Below are 17,338 nucleotides of genomic sequence, written 5' to 3'. Positions count from 1 at the left end.
GCTGCAGTGCCATTATAGAAATGTCTAAGACTGATGGAGTAGATTTTGCAAAATTGAAGCAAACTCATCTTAAAGTTTAGGAAAACTCCTGCTCAATACCTAAAGAGATTTAGAGAGTACCTTCTTTTTTTGTAACACTTGGGTGTCCTATGTTAGCGATTCCTTGAAAAACTTGACTGGCTGGGTTGAAGGCTATAAGGTCACCGCCTTTGATGGTATGATATGTTTAGTCATGCTTGAACACATTTTTGCATCTTGTTCCCCTGAGTTTAAGCAGCACTTGGCTGATTCAAAGGAGATCGATCCTAAGAAACTGGCTAGTGCAGCAGATTTGTGGGTGTCACACTGTGTCCCATGAGGACAAGACTACTCCTGGTAAGCAGGAGGAGGGGAAAAAGAAAAATGAGAAGGAGGGTGGGGGATCTGATAAAACCTCCTCCCAAAAAAAGCCACAAAAAGAAAAACAAGGGTAAGTCCCAAGAGAATGTTCAGGGTAGTGGTAGTTACACTGCCAGAACTCTAGTTATAGTAAGCCGCCCTATGTACCAAGACCCAGTTGATCTTGTGTGGTTTGTAGAGCAAATGACCATGTGAAGGGGGACTTCAGATTTAAGCTCAAAACCTTGGGGTCCACTCTGAGTCTGGTCTTCCCCTTGTATGAGGAGGAAGAGATCACATAGGGGAATCCTTCCCCTGTGGGATAGAATCTGAGGTAGTCCTAGTTTCTGTGGGTTCCTGGGAGCCTAAAGTCTCAGAGGCGTATGCTAGCATTCCAGACAATACCAAGCACTACTTTAAGGACAGTGTGCTAATAAATGGAGTAGATACTCCTTCCCTTAAGGATAGTGGGGCCAGCAGAACTGCAGTGGATTCCACTTTGGTAAAGCCAGAGGCGCTTGCCAGAGCTCCCCTGATACCCACCAAGTTAGCTGATGGCCCCACTCTCAAGCTCCCAGTAATGCCAGTCAATCTTACTATACATGGTACAATGGTCAGAATTCCAGTGAGCATTCAGAGGCAAGTCCCAGGTAAGGTCCTGCTGGGGAATGATCTCAGAGACTTCGGTCTTGCTGGTGCCACAGCAGAGGGACCATGGACAAGGTCACAAACAAGGGCTGCCTTAGCCAAGACCAAGGTAAAGCCCAAGCCAAAGGGGAAACCCAAGGCTAAAGGAGTCAAGAAAGACAAGAGAGCAAAAGAAAACATTCCACCTAACTCACCTACCACTGAGATGGAGGTAGTTGGCCAAACACCTGAACCTGACGAAGAGGTGTTGCCTCTTCTTAATATTCTTCTTAATATTCTTAATCCACATGACCATCCTGAACTCCAAACTTTATTGGATGAAGGTGGTCCAGATAGGGTTGAGTTTAGTAAGGGCCAAAGTGAGTGCCCATCTTTGGAAGGCCTAAGGAGATAAGCTTGCTCCCACATTGAGGGTGAACCTCCTGGGAAGCACAGGAGTTATTGGGAAGGTGGGCACTTCTACAGTGAGCCCACAGAGTCTACCGAAGGAGACCACAGGAGGTTGGTGGTTCCCCTTCATGTAAGACCCTTCCTCTTGCAGCTGGCGCATGGAGTCCCCCTTGCTGGTCACCTTGGCATCAAGAGAACCAAGCAAAGGTTAGCCATGCACTTCTACTGGCCCAAGATTGGGGTCCAGGTAGAACGTCACTGCAGGAGTTGTGCCACCTGCCAGTTATCTGGAAAAAGTGGCACAAAAATTCAAGCTCCATTGGTACCACTCCCAGTTGTGGGGGTACCATTTGAAGGGGTAGGGATGGACACTGTTGGTCCCCTAGACCCTCAGGCAATATATTTATCCTGGTGCTGGTCGACCTTGCAACCAGGTATCCCGAGGCCAACCCATTAAAGACTAACTGCCAAGTCAGTTGCAAATGCTTTGCTTGGCATATTCACAAGGGTTGGCTTCCCTAAAGAAGTTGTTTCTGATAGGGGCAGCAACTTTATGTCCAAGTACATGCAAGCCATGTTGAAGGAGCGTGTGGTTACCTACAGGTTTTCCTCAGCATATCACTCTCAAACCAATGGCTTAGTTGAGAGACCCAATTGAACCCTCAAAAGCATGATTAGGGCCCTGAAAGAGCCCCAGAGGAGAACATGGGATATCCTCCTTCAATGCTCGTCTGCCTACAGAGAGATACCTCCTCAAGAGGGGGTTGGCTTCAGCCCCTTTGAGCTTCTTTTTGGTAACCCTGTTAGGGGTCCCATGGATAGTCAAGGAGAGGTGGGAGATGCCCACTCCCCCCCATCACTACCAATTTAGTGGCCTATGTGTTATGCTTAAGGAAGAGGGTGGTCCTCCTGATGGCTCAGGCTAGTGATAAGTTGAAGGCTGGGCAAGCTCTGGTGAAACACTGGTATGGCCAGAAGTCTTCCCTTGTCAAATTTACACGAGACCAGCAAGTCATGATCATGAACCCTATAAGGCCTAGAGCTTTACAGGATAAATGGTCAGGCCCTTACTCATTAGTGGAGCCACTGGGTGAGGTAAACTATTTAGTGGACCTTGGACGGGCTGGACAGGCTCCAAAAGTGTTCCATGTGAATAGGCTGAAGGTTTTCATCCCTAGGGTTGAAATTGCTGCACTGCTCCTGGCATCAGACGTAGAGGAGGAAGAGTCAGAACCTCTTCCTAATCCAGGGCAGTCCTTCGGACAGCTCCATTGAGGGCATCAAAGTTGCCCCTCACCTGACTTCTGTTCAGCAAGATGAGGTGAGAAGTTTGCTGAGGCAATTCTCCCCCTGGTTTTCTCTAGCTCGTGGTTTGACACCTTGGTGCAAATATGATATTGACATAGGAGATGGTGTACCTACAAAAAGTAGGGGATACATGATGTCAGATAATGTGAGATCTTACATCAAGACAGAGGTCAACAAGATGTTAGATCCTGGTGTGATTGAACCCTCCAGTAGTCCTTGGTCCAGTCCTGTGGTTCTGGTTCCAAAAGCAGGTTCCTCTGAGTTGAGGTTCTGTGTGGATTACAGGGCTCTGAATGCTGTCACCAAGACAGATGCACACCCCTTGCCTAGATCCGATGTGCTGGTGGATACCTTGGGTGCCTTCAAGTACCTCAGCACATTTGACCTCACTCCAGGATATTGGCAAATAGCCCTAGCAGAACAAGCCAAGGAGATGACAACATTCACAACTCCAGAAGGCCAGATCAGGGCAATGTCACCCCCGCTCCCCATGTTTGGTAGTGATTACCCAAACTGATTGTTTACAAACGATCGAATGGTACTGGCCGAATTCGGTCAGATTTACCAAACGATAGTTTGTAAACTATCAATTTGGGTAATACCGAGAGTGCAGTTGGAAGTGCGCCTGAGTTTCCAAAGTGACTGATGAATCAACAGTAAAGGCACAAAAGGGGTAAGCCTTCATGTTGTCCCAAGGAATCTCAATGGCATCCCCTAAAAAAGATGCTCCGAGACCGTCCCTGGAAGCATAAATAGGCAGTTTCCTGCTTGTTACCGTTGCAAAGAAGTCCACTGCCGGAGAACCCCATTGTTGGAAAATCTTGGTAAGAACATCGCTGTTCATTTCCCACCCGTAACTCGCAACAGACTGGCAGCTCAGTTAGTCTGCCGCAACATTGATCTGACCCAGAATGTGCACGCCCTGTAGCCAAACATTGTGCTGGACCGCCCAATTCCAAATCTGGATAGCTAGATCCACCAGAGGAGGGAACCTGGTGCCCCCTGCGTGTTGATGTAGAACATTGCTACAGAATTGATGTGCAATTTCGCACCACTCTGTTGATGAGAGGACTGGAAGGCTTTCAATTCGAGAAAAACATTCTGTCCTGGGGCATCAACAGATCGTAAATCTTGAGGTGACGTAGTGTCGCCACTCAGCCTAGGAGGGAGGAGACTCTTGTAACCGTAACCTGTGGGCAGGGCTCCTTGAAGGAGGTTCCCAATGAAAGGTTGCTGGCGAATGACCACCATTGAAGATACGCCGTCAAGGATGATGGGGTCGGAATCATTTTGGAGTTCGGGGTCCACGGCCAGGGACCAGCAGTCCCGAAGAGCAAGCTGGGTGCGTCTCATCTTCCGTCTCGCAAGGGGTAGGGCTAACACGCATGAAGCCATCAAGCCCAAGAGTCTCTGGAACCACCAGGACGACATGTGGGAGGACTCCAGGAAAGGCTGGCACATGGCTGATAAATCCGCAATTCTGTCCTCCATAAGGAACACTCTGGCACTGACAATATCCCAATGGAAACCTAGAAAAATCAGGTCTTGAGCAACCGTCCGACGAATTCCGCCAGTTCACCGACAGCACCAGTTGGAACAGGAGATGGAGGAGTGACTGAAGATTGGCCGTTGCAGCCCGTGGGCAAGGACCCTGCAGAAGCAATCGTCCAAATATGGATAGACATGTACTCCCTGCAGTCTGAGGAATGCTGCGATGACCGGCGTAATCCTCGTAAAGACACGCTGTGCCGAACTGAGACCAAACGGAAGCACTCGATACGGGAGGTTTTCCGTTCCCACAGAAAACAGACGGTATTTCCGATGTGGGCCCCAGATCAGGATATGCATGTAAGTGTCCTGAAGATCTACCACACTGAGCCAATCGCCCTTCCGGAGAGATGACCTTATCTGGCTGGGTGTGATCATCTTGAATCTCTCTTGGGTAGGAAAAGATTGAAGTTGGAGAGGTCGAGGATAGTGCGCAGGCCAGCCTGGTTGGGTTTGAGAACTGGAAACTGACCCGAGTAATAGCCCTCCCCTTTTTCCTACAAGGGAACAGGTTCCACCACTCTGAGGTCCTGAAGTTTCTGTACCTCGGCTCCGAGCGAGGGCAACCCAGTCTGCTGAAGAGGAGGGTGAGGTTTGAGGCAGGGGCAATTGAAAGCCTACTCGGGCGACAGACAAAACCTATCGGTCTGAAGAGATGGTTTGTCAGCGGCAAGACCACCTGTTGCCGAAGACGAGGCTGATGACCGACAGAAAAACCAGCCACTTTGTCTTTCCTGCGATGCCCACCAGAGCTCCCTTCTGCCTGGCGTGCACGGTGCTCCTGGAACCCTCTGAAACCTGAGAAGGACCTTGTCTGGGTCCCCGACCTCTGTGCATAGGCCACGTTAGCTGGGGGTTTGGCAAGGACCGACAAAGATTTCACTGTTTGCGTGCTTGCCTTTGTTTTATTGAGTTCCTCATCAGTGGAGGAGTGGAACAGCTCTTTACCTTCGAAGGGAGGATCAAGTACTTTGTCCTGAACCTCCTTCGAGAACTTTGTAGCATGCAACCATGCTTGGCGGGAGAGGTTTACTCCAACCATAAAACCCTGTGCAGAAGTGTCTACGTGATGGGCCGCAGCCTCCAGCACTCTGGCATCGGATAGGCCCCCTTTAAAATCTTTCAGTCTGTCTGGAGAGATACATTCCTGAAATTCAGAAAGCTCCTTCCATAGCTTGAGATTTGCTGCTGCCAGGATCATTTTGGTGTTCGCCTGTCGCAGCAGAAGAGCATAATTGGAAAATATTGTTTCCCCAATGGCATCAAGAAGCTTGTCCTCTTTGGACAGGACCGGAGATGCAGCCATAGAGGATGTTGAGGACGGCTTAGACTGGAGTGTAGCTGCTGCCACCACCACTGATGAGGGGTGTGGACATGCAGTCAAGGGTAGGTCTTCTGACAAGTGTAGCTTGTAGCGAGCATCAATTTCCTATTTATGTGCTGCCCAGAATGAGGTTTTTTCCCAGACCTTGCAGGCTTTAGCTAGCACATCCTTTTGGAAAAGGCTTGTGCGCTCCTGTGTCAAAAGAGTTAAGGCTCCTGAAAGTACACCTTCTTGTGAAGCCGGAGGCTCGGGTATCGGAATAACCAGCAGCGCCATCATATCCAGAACCCAGTCATGAAAGGCTCTGACAGAGTGCTGCAGGTCCTCGCTATCCTGGTCTGCTTGGTCTTCGTCAGATGCGGCGGGAACAGAGAACTGATCCACAGCACGTGGTACCTCAGACCCTGTCGTCATACTTTACTGCGCAACGGGTGTCTTAAGCACAGGTGAAAGTGGAGGCAGGGGCCCCACTGGAAGAGGAGGTGGTGGCACTACCGAAACCTGCTGAGGGGTTGTGGGAGCAGGCTGTGGCTTGAGAGGCTTAGGATAAAAAAAAAGAAAATAATAGATCCTTAAAGTATGCCTTCATCGGGTCAGAGTGCATAAGGGCCTGGAATTTGTCAAATAACGCAACCTGAGATGAAGGTCTAGGCACAGAAGTGGGTAGAGGCCACTCTGGAGGGGCATACCCCCAGGATTGTAAAGAGGCTGGTTGCCAGGATGGCCCTCTACCAACTGGATCCACATAAACTAAGTGAGCGGACGCAGGAAGGAGCAAGACTGTAGCAGCGGAAACCAAGCACGCCAATCCATTGGAGGGCGGAAAGGATTCCTATTGTCCACATTCTATGGAAAATGCTGCTCGCCCCAAATATAGGCCCCTCTGCACCAGCCGTTGAGAATGTTGGTGTGAAATACCTCATCAAAATGGCTGCCTCAGACCACATGGGTTGAAGCGCCAGTTTGTCACTGCCTGAGGTGTACTGTGTCAGTCAGGCCATTGTCAGCACAGAGGTTTCAGGGCCTTTTTTATCTATTTTAGCATTGTGACAGGGAACCTTGGCAGAGCCAGTACTAGCGGGTCTAGAGTGCTTTGAGTCCCTTTGGATTCTGCAGAAGAATGCCTCCTCAGTGAGGGAACCTCGGTAGAGCCGGTACTTGAAGATTTAGGGCCTTTGCCCTCCTTTGCCCCCTCAGCAGGATCGGTTTGACTACAAGATTGTTTGTGGGAAGGCTTAGGGTGACCCCCGTAGCCAGAGCCCTCGGAGGAGGCCCCTCGATCTTGCCGGTTTTAACTATATCCTTGGGGATAACCCTGATGTCTTTAGTCACTGTACAGGAAACCTCGAGACAAGGCTTACTATGTTTAGTTCCAGACCTGCTAACCTTGGGAATAACCTCGAACAAAACAGCCCTAGAAATGTTGGGCTTAACCTTTGCCATCCAGGTTGGATCCCTTTGACACCTCAGGGAGAACCCTGGTACCAGAGCCACTTGGGCCCCCCCCCAGAACCATATGACCCCCAGGAAGGAGACCCCTGTCCGGGGTGCCCTAAAAAGGAAGGAACTTACTGGACAATTCCTTTTTTCGTCGATGAACTGCTGTAAATGTGGAGGAGGAATCTGTTGGAACACCTCCTCCCACCTGACGAGCTGACGCTGGAATGCCCGGACGGAGAGGGAGTCACAGTAGAAGTAAGAGTCCCACCGATGTTCCGGGCCCAAGCATTCCAGACAGAGAATGGGGATCCGCCCTCGCAAAATGACATTCGCATGAAGAACAGTACATGAATCCCAGATGCTCCGGCACAGACGTAGAAAAGACGACCGTCAAAACAGAGCAGGAAGATGAAGGACAAGGGAACAAAAAGAATAATTCCCTAAGATGGAAGTGTGTCCGACCCTGACCGCGCGGAGAAAAGGACTGAAGGGTGATGTGCAAGGCAGAGCTCAAGAAGGCAGGGCTACGGTCACGTGCGGTGGCCCCGCGTAAAAATAAAAGAAGGTCACAACGTTTATTTTTGATGCTACAAAAGTGCTCCGGGCCCGTCCAGATGGACGGAATGTCCCAAAAATTATGGAGGAAGGGGGACGGGACGTAGGAGTAAGTGCATTTACTTGGCTCTAGATTTTTGCATTGATGAAATCTGACTTTTGGTACTTTGCACAACAGCTGAGTATACGGGAGAAAATTGCATTTTATTGTGTTCATATATGAGAGCAAGCAAAGCACGCTCAAGAAAAATGACATTTGATACCTGGAATTAAGATTTATGCTTACCCGTATGAAAATAGTTTTATCTCCCAAACGATAGCGCCCCTCAGATAAATATTCTATTGAAAAGCGATGGGAGCAACTGCAAGGAAGGTCTTCAGCAATATGCTTGACCTTGGGGCAAATGCAAAGCAAAGAAAACATGGTTTAATGAATGTACCTTTTTTTCATTTCATTTTTCTTTACACAAGAAAACACAAGACCTGCTATGGCAACATATTTCTCATGTCTAGCAGATGAACTATATGACTAAGATGCTTGATGAAACTAAACACACAACCTTGCATAAATAACTGCAATTATACTGAATATCTACCATCACACAATGTATGCATAAGGGGACAAGGTGCGTTTTCACGTATTTATTCAAATTTGGGGGTTGAAAAAGCCTCCTGCAACGCCCTCCCGACCCACACACATTAACCTTTCGGCCCACTATAGGCAGCATGTAAGGTACAGTCGGCCCTCTGTCAAAATCAGTTGAGCATCGCTGGCTTAAAGCCTACGCAGAGAACAAATATAAAAGATTAGCTCTTTGTCCCATATCATTACAAATGTACACCGGTCTCCTCTTCCATCCAACATGACAACTCCAATTCAGTCAATATTGATATCTTATTTTAATTGAAGACTTGTATTTCTCTTTCAATTGAATAATAATATTTTGTTGGTAAACATTAGGTATCTCAAAATTATATTTCTGTATTTACTATTCATAGTTCAAAACTTTGCACATGTGCATTAAACAGTGTGGGCAATCATTGATATAATTACCATGATATACAATACCATCAGCAATAGGCATATGTAATGTACCATACAACACAACAAGAAAGGGTGCGTGGCAAAGTGACGTAAACTCCAGATGTTTTAACTCTGAAGAAAACATGGGGTGGGTTACATTGAAGATAGTATTCTTTTGCGACCTGTGATTCTAATGGGTACAATTACAGATAAATGCCCACTATGTTTTTACCTCCCCAACGTTGAAACACATGTCGGTTAGGTTATGAACAGTTATGAACTGAATTGATGAACAGCACTTACTTTGTGGTTATGAATGGATTACAACTATCCACTTTGTTTAAGTTCACATAATTTAACATTTTGTGCGACTATTAATGTGCCCATTGCCCTTTCGATAATATTAAACGTACAACAATTTATTGATGTCCAAAGTTCATTCAGACAAAATCAATTTTCAGGTTTCTGTATATTATCCTACTTGCTAAAGTATATACAGTGAATCAACTTTATTTTTTGGTTGCATAGACGGCTAGGCCCCAGCAGTTGCAGAGGAGCAGTCGCAGGAGCCAACAACTCAAACTGGAGTAGGTAAGTAGACCTGCCCATCTTCTGAAAATCCAGCAGCACTCAGATCAGAACAGGGTTTCCACTGCATATCTCTTCAATCACTTGGGCTGGTTTCTGCCAGCCCATCCAATCCCATTAGAGGATTTAAAACAAAGGTCTTGTCAGGCAGCCAATCAGGTTTGCCAAAAAAGAATCAAAAACAACCAAACACCCAGGCGCAGCCTCGCAGGAAGTGTAGTGGGCTGCCCAGGACTAGGAACTTGTCTTAACCAATTCAAAACACTATGGAGGTTGCCATCTTGGGCTCACACAGAGCCCACATGTGCACAAAAGTTATTTTGAGTCCTGCCTCGTGGTTTCTCTGAATAAGGATATAGTAGGACTTGAAAACACCCATTTGTACCCCAGCGCCTACCATAAAGGTACATTGGGCTACTAATGCAGTAAATCGACTTCCACCGCTGGGGAAGCCAAAACAAAATATTAGCTACCACCAGCCTACCCCCTAAAACCAATATAGGATCATCAGGAAATCAAGAAAGGGGGGCTTTCCAATGGCTCCACACACCCCCAACATACAAGACATCCTGCACCCTTCTTCCTCCCACTTCTTCCTCTCCAATTACCTGCTGGACCCGAGCTTTGTGCTCTAGTGCCAGCATTCCATCCCACCCGCTGCTGCCATAGAAATAGAAAAGGAGACTCTGTCCCTTTTGTAGTTACTATGGCATCAACATTTTTTTTTTTTTTAACGGGGCTCAGAGCCTTTCTCCAGTAATAAAATAAAACTAGTCGCACTTTGGGTGCAAATAGCAATCATCCCCACTTGGGAAGGTCTATAGGGCCAGTAGCTGCCCTGAGCACTCACTTCACTTGGGCTGGCCTATGCTCGGGCTGGCGGGCCTTAACCGGCCATGTAAACCCGCTAAGCGGGGGTACTGCTACAATCTTAAATTAGAGAATGTCCAAAAGATGTGTTGTGTTACACTGTATCTTGAAACCAGCCTTCTTTTCAACCATTGCTACCAGTGGGTGAGACAGGGAACGCTTGCAGGAAAACCTGTAGCCTACCTGTCGGTGCAGTGAACTTCACCCCCCTGAACACAGTTGGCCAAGCAAAACTGTCCCATCAAAGTCCAGGATAAGGCGTGTTACAGCAGAGGAGCAACTGAGCATTAGACACATTAGTTGGGGTGCGGTGCAAAGCATAAAATAAGCAGTGTCATATAGCAATTTGCTATGTAATTATGCAGATTTGCTAATTAAGTTCACACTTGTGTAGTACAGCTGGCTATTTAAATTACCCTGTTCAATGAAAACCCAGCTCACACTGCATTCCTCTCTTGCCCTGGGAGCTCTCAATACCACCCCGCCCCCACACCCCCCCCTCTGCTCACTGCACATCCAAAGGGACTGAAGGAGAGAAGAGTGCAGCAATAATCCTCTACTCCACTCCACTCTTAAATGAGCCAACAGACTGTGTGGGAGTGCTAACCAATAAGAGTTCTCTCTTTTTCAAATATTTGCAAACCAGAAGTATATCGGGATGCTACTTCCATTAAGCTATTTTCTGTTTGGCGAAGACCAATACATATTAACTTTATATTTTTAAAGAATAGTCCTGCAATTCTATTATTAAAAATGTAAGTGGTTACATACTGCATAATTACAGTATTTATACTGTAAAACACTGCATTGTCTCCATGTTTTTCAGCAAGGTTTAGTGTATCTAAATCTCCTAATGTCCACTATATTTCATTTTGTAGGGGAAAGTGCATCATATTGATGAGTGAACACATTTGAAAATGTACATGATCACACAACCATATCCTTTTGAAGGAAAACCTAGTTCCATGACCTGCTGGCTGCATACATCTTTGCATCTAGTGCTCAACCCATAAGCAGAGCCGAAACGCCTTGACAATCCATCTATTCCAACTACAATATTCCACCTAGTTTGTCCAGTTCTCTGCCTGCTACACCACCTACTCTGCTTAGTCTCTTACTTTCTTTCCTCTTACATAACTCACAGAGCTACCTAGATTTTTACGTAAAGTAGCGGACAATAGTTCCATCCAGTCTGTACATCTACAGACTGTTAGGCAGAATCCTATGCAGTTCCCTTAGGGAGCACTACAGAAGATTAAGACTACAGGTATATGCAATAAATCCCCTTTGGTATCAGTCTGTACCACAAAGATTTAGTTGGTAGCTGTGGCTAAGCAGTCAGACTTATTGCAAGAGGGAGATTAGCAGTATTCAAGGTTTACACAATAGGACTACAATACTATGGACCAAGGAAACACTGACCAAAGGTTTGTATCAAAAAGAATATATATATTTATTTTACACTCTGATGTTCACACACAAATCACTATTAGTAAAGTAAGTTAAAACAGTCAAGAAAAGTATACACAACTATTTAAATTGTAGTCAAGTTTGAGCAAGAATGAAAACGGAGCAAAACGGCACAGTGTAAACTAAGCAGAAATGGCACTAACAATTTCTTCAGAGGGAGGGAAAGAACAAGTTATACAAGTTTAGCCTCTTAAACACACCAGCAACATTTCCCAATTGGATTGTGAACAAGTTAAGCAAGGCAGCACTTTAGCATCAACAGTACTTTGGTGAAAACCAAGCAAAATGGCACTTTGGCAATATATAAAGGGGAAGGAAAGGTGGTTATAAGAGTTTTAGGTGCACCAACACATTTCTTGATGAGAAACAATCTAGAGAAGGCAGTTATAACAGATTTAGCCAGAGTCAAGAGGCCTGTGCCAGACTCAGTGGTACAAGGCAAAGTGCCTAGGTTCAAAATGTTCTAGTAGCTGCAGTCAAGTCTTTGTTAAACGATTGAAAAGGCGGTTGCAGGACGTAGAAAGAATGTTAGACGAAAAGATGGCCAGCCCAGAAAGTAAAGGATTTAAAACGCCTTTAGCAATACCCAACGAAACGGGAGGCCTGGCGGAACAATGTACCTTGAAAGTGGAAGAGGCTCCTGCGGTGGCGGCAGTTCCGGCAGTTTGGGAGATCCAGCAGAGGAAGAGAGGCTCTCGTCGTGGAGGAAGGTTCGATTTACTGCATTGCCCAGGGATGAAACCAGCCGTGGTGCTGCCAAAACGGAATAAAAGCTACGCTCCTTTAAATCGCAGTCGTGGTGGCCGGGTGCCTGGCTATCCGCTCTCCTAGTGCTTGGCACTGGCGATTCGACTAAGGCAGTTCCTGGAAGGCGATTGGCGAACTGGTTGACCCCACCAGCTCAAGGGAAGAAGACTCTTGTAGGTGAAGATCTTCTCGAGTCGTTGGAGAAAAGTGTTGAGGATCTGCAGCAGGGCTTCGCCGGTGGTTCAGTCGTTAGTTGTCTTTGGCTTATTTCCTCTTCGGCTTCTTAGTTCCAGTGGCGACGTCTTGTCCTCCATTCCTCAGGACCCTGCTTTTATGCAGAAAGACCCCCATTCATACAGCCTAGGTGTCACTCACACAGTGGGGTGGCTATCCTGGCGGGATAACCCCCCAGCCTATCAGGGCAGAGTGCAAATTGGGTTGCCTAGGTAACCCTGTCCAGGGTGCCTATTCCCCCTCCCACACATCCTGTCTACCCCAGACTCAGTGGCGTCAAAAGGAGGGCTTCTGTGCAGAAGCCCGCCAAAAGGACGAACAAAAGATCCCCGACCTGAGTTAGGATTTCAGAGAAATAAATATTATTAAAGTTCTGGCAATAAAAACCTACCGGAGTAAAGTTAATAGTAAAATAAACCGTCGGCGAGGCCACCAGGGGGCCAGGCAATATGGCCGCCAGATCTGCAAGCTCCCTATATGGCCCCGGGATAAACACGAAGAAATGCAATAAAATGGAACGTTGCCCCATCCAAACCAGGAGAACCGGCCTTCGCAAGGTGTAAGGAGCCCATAGACACTTGAACGAGCTTCTGAGGTGCCCCCGGTCCAGAGATATCCGTTGAAGAAGCTGGGTGCTTCCCCTCCCACGTACGGCCTTGCGGGGTCCAGGACTGCGAGGCAGCCTTCCACCACACGGGGGAGGAGCCCGGCGTCTCGCTGAGTTCGCCCACCCAGCCTCCTCCGATCCCCCAGGACATCCTGCGGGGAAGCTGAGACCTTCTAAGAGCAGTAAACGAGGATTGCCATGCAGAGAGGCCTGCCCGTTCCTTGCCCCTGGAGAACCTAGCGCCGCATTGAGAGGAGGGGCGGACCGGGGTGCCGTGTGACCTAGACCTCCGTGACACGCATAATCCCCCTCGCCATCGGACTCTCCTTGTCCCCCCACCAGCGGTCTATCAGGCCTGTCCGGGCCGACATGGGTGCGCGCCCGGCCCCCTCCTCCCACCCGCACCCCACGAGAACGAGGAGCTGCCGGGGGATCCACGGCGCAACAGCGCTGATTGCGCTGCGGCCACTGAACTCTTCAGCCTCTCCCCCAGCTTTCACACCAGCAGCCCTGGGACGACGTGGGAGTGCGCCCAGGCCCCTTTCCACCTGCCTCCGCCTCAAAACAAGGTTTGCTGGGAGAGCCTGCCTCCAGGGGGTGGGGTTGAAGTCTGGCCTCCCACTGGGGGGCCGCACAAGAAGTCCTGCAGAGGAGGGTTTTTGCCCCATCACCCCGCCCTGATTTCGACAAGCAGCCCCATTAACCAGAGGGACCACCACCTGTCCCCACATGAATATGGTGGGCACACTGACAACAAAAATGCGAGGAAAAACCGCAGGGAGGGTGGCCCAAAGCACCCCCCAGGGACACTGTCCCCACCCCCGCCCCCATCACACCCAGGAGACATACAGGGGGACGTCAATACAAAGAGTGACATCTGACTCTGGACCCTGGTGAATGAGCAAGAAATCAGGGTGCCTCTCGGGTGCAGACCCAAATTCAAGGTACCACTGGTGGCTGGGCCCGGAGGTCTGCAGGAGCACAGTGCGGAGGTGAGTGGGAGGCTGACTCCATTGATCCGTGGGAGTCCCAAATACATGAAACAGACCCCAAAGCCTTGCCCATCACATTATAAATCTTGTGGACTGAAGCTACGGCAGGGGGGTGGGCTCTGGTTCTGTGGAGACACCACCGTGCACACCAAGAAACCATGGAAATACAGAAGGAGAGACCCCATGAGGTGGAAGGAGTCCTTGGCGAAATACCAATTTACACCTGGAAACCCAGAAATGTATACTGGAGCCCCCTCTGCCCCACCTCCAGACATGAACACCATGCAGAACAACATTCAGACGATCCTCGACGAGATAAGGGGGATGAGAATGGACATGGGGGCCAAGCTGGCAGACCTCACAGCCAAGTTCTCCACCCTGGAGGACCGAATGGAGGGGGTGGAAAACAACCAGGCATCCACTGACCTCCTGGAAACGCAGATGGAGGCGAGGTTTAAAGAGATGCGACGCCGGGAGGAGGAACTCCGCCACCGAGTTGATGACATGGAGAACCGCGAACGGAGAAGCAACCTGCAGATCTTCGGTCTCGCGGAAGTGGAGGGGGGAGACCCAGTTTAGCCTAAAGGGCAAGGTACAAGATATCATCAGAATCGTTCTAGGAAAAGAGACTCTGGAGAGGCAGCCCTGATTGACAGTCCATCGGGCGGGTGGAGGCGGAAGGGGTCCGCGTTCAGTTCTTGCAAGACTCCACTATTATAGAGATAAAGTGAGGATCCTGGAAAGGGCAAGGACTCTGAGACATACAATACGGCAATTCCAGGGTTGCAATCTACCAAGACCTGTCCGCCCTTACATTGCAGATGAGGAAAAAATGCGTGGCCATCACCAGATGGCTGCAGGAGAAGGGGGTCCGATATTGGTGGGGGCACCCATTCCACTTGGCCTTTGAGTGGCAAGGTGAGAGTTATCAGCTTGTAACGGAAGAAGACATCCAAAGAGCCATGGATTATTTGGTCGGAGATCCCCCAGGAACATCCAGAAATCAGGGTGGAACTGACAGAGACCTTGCCCGAACTCCGCAGGGCCCTGAACTGACCCTGGGCAAGCCTAAAGTGAAAGGCACTTGAAAGTTCCAGAAAACTAGACACCCTCTGGCGGGCTGCGGAGGGCCCCCATGAATGTAATGGAAATGCTACGAAATTAATCTCCGGGCGGAGGTTGCTTAAACGATCCCTCGAAGGTCCCCTCAAGTGGGGGAAACGCATGTTGCCCCGAGGTGTTGCCACAGTTGGCGAGTTTTTGTTCAAAGGGCATGATGCGCCGACGGGGCGGGGGGGGGGTCACCAGATGATAGATCCAGAAGAGCTATGTATCTTGGAGCCGTTGCGCTTTGCCCCTGTGTTTGGGAGGGCGGGGGGGGGGGCTCCTCGACCCACATCAAGTGTTAATGTCCTGGGGAGCTCACAGTTGGGGGGGGCACACTGCATGTTATGGGCATATGGAGGGGAACATGGTCGGTAGACCCTCAAAGAGACCCCAAGGCCGATCGAAATAGAGAAACATTCTTGATCAAAGGACGTGAGGTAACGTTCCACACCACTAAATTTCCTGGGTCTAGGGTAGCAACCCTGGTGGTTCGTTGACTAACCCAACGTAAGTTGGGCGACGGAGACGAATGCCTTACAAAATGGGAAAGGGAGATGGGGTGCAAAAGGGGGGGGGGGACAAGGGTAATGAAGATACCAAACCATGGAACTGTGGACCAAGAGAAGAGAATGTGCAAGGGGTCCACACAGGAATTTTGCAGGGCAAGGGCAGCAACGATCATGGTTGAGGGACAGGTTGGCATGCTCAATGTCAAGGGTCTAAACTCACAGAACAAGCGCTCTCTCACGAGCAACATGTTCTGCAAACAAAAACTGCTTGTCCTCGTTCTACAAGAGACACACTATCGGAGGGGGGCAGAGTCGACGATAAAGGGGAAAGAGATAGGAAGGAACATCTGGGCCTCACACAAATCCTCGAAGAAGGAGGGAGTGGGTATTCTCCTTGGAAAAGCGATGCACCTTTCCGATGTTTAGACAAAAAGGGGCTTTGGAGGCAGATTTCTGGGATCAAGGGACTCTTTCAGGGGACACGGGTCACACTGGCTACCCTGTACGCCCCCAATGCTGGTAAGATCAAATTCATCCGTAGGGTATTTCAGGTTATGGATGAATGGGCGGAGGAAGCAATGATCCCGGGCGGATCCCCCCCCCCCCCCCGACTAGACTGGTGGTCCGCTAAGGGTGTAGGGCCAAAGGAACCCACGAAGGATAATCTAGCCATGAGGGACCTCCTACAAGAATATTACTGGGTAGATGTATGGCGCAAATGTTGGCAAACCCCGGGGGGATACACGTTCTTCTCCCCTCCCCACCAAACATACACCAGGATTGACCTACTATTGGTATCAGAGGAAGGAGGTGGAGAGATAGGAAACCCGACAGTTGAATCAGTAACTTGGTCAGACCACGAGTTTCTCATCATGGACTGGCGACTACAAGGCGCCCCTTAGTCTTACAGGTGGCGCTGTAATGACACCCTTATGAGGGACCAGGTATTCAAGGAATTCCTAAGGAAAGAAATAGAAGCCTACTTTGTAACAAATGACACAAGGGATCCCAATGCCCACAGTTTGGGAGGCGGCCAAGGCCACCTTCCGGGGCCTCCTTATTGCGGAGGGCTCAAGGAGAAAATGGGAAAGGGCACTAATAGAGTCCAAACTCCGTGAGGACCTAAGGGTTATTAGGACCCAACTCATTAAGGGGGATGTGGATCGTGAAAACCTCCTGGGTGAAATGAGAGAAAAAAGACAAGCCCTACACACAGTCTTAATTGGGGAAGTGGTCAAAAAAATTAGATACACTAAGCAAAGATACTACGAGAAGGGGGACAGGGTAGGGACCCTCTTGGCATACAGGCTGAGGGGAAATAGTGGGCAGACGGGTTGAGAGTATCAAGGACAGGGTGGGCAAGGTTCAAACAAAAACCAAACATATAGCTGAACTATTTGCAGGGTTTTATAGGGAACTCTATGCCAAACAGGAAGGCGTGTCCCCAGATGAGATCTGAAGTTACCTCAATGACCACCCGCTACCTAAACTCACAGACCCAGAGAGGGAGGCCCTGGTGAGGGAAATATGGGAGGAAGAAGTAGTTGGGGCCATTAAGCAGCTAAAGGTGGGAAAGACACCGGTAGGGGATGGATATAC

At 49.0% G+C, this 17,338-nt stretch overlaps 1 protein-coding gene across 7 annotated transcripts in view; it reads right to left on the bottom strand.

The window, feature by feature from the left end:
* The window catches only part of GAS2L3 (growth arrest specific 2 like 3), a 412,693-nt gene that overhangs the window by 26,528 nt on the left and 368,827 nt on the right, over window positions 1-17,338 (bottom strand). For all 7 annotated transcript variants that reach the window (XM_069629358.1, XM_069629355.1, XM_069629354.1 and 4 more), the window contains one exon: window positions 7,878-7,985. In XM_069629358.1, coding sequence (XP_069485459.1) covers window positions 7,878-7,985 — 108 coding nt within the window. The remainder of the gene's footprint in view (window positions 1-7,877; window positions 7,986-17,338) is intronic.

The sequence above is a fragment of the Ambystoma mexicanum genome, chromosome 12 (assembly GCF_040938575.1).
Source record: "Ambystoma mexicanum isolate Mex_15411 chromosome 12, UKY_AmexF1_1, whole genome shotgun sequence".
Taxonomy (NCBI): Eukaryota; Metazoa; Chordata; class Amphibia; order Caudata; family Ambystomatidae; genus Ambystoma; species Ambystoma mexicanum.
This window is presented reverse-complemented; position numbering and strand designations above follow the sequence as displayed.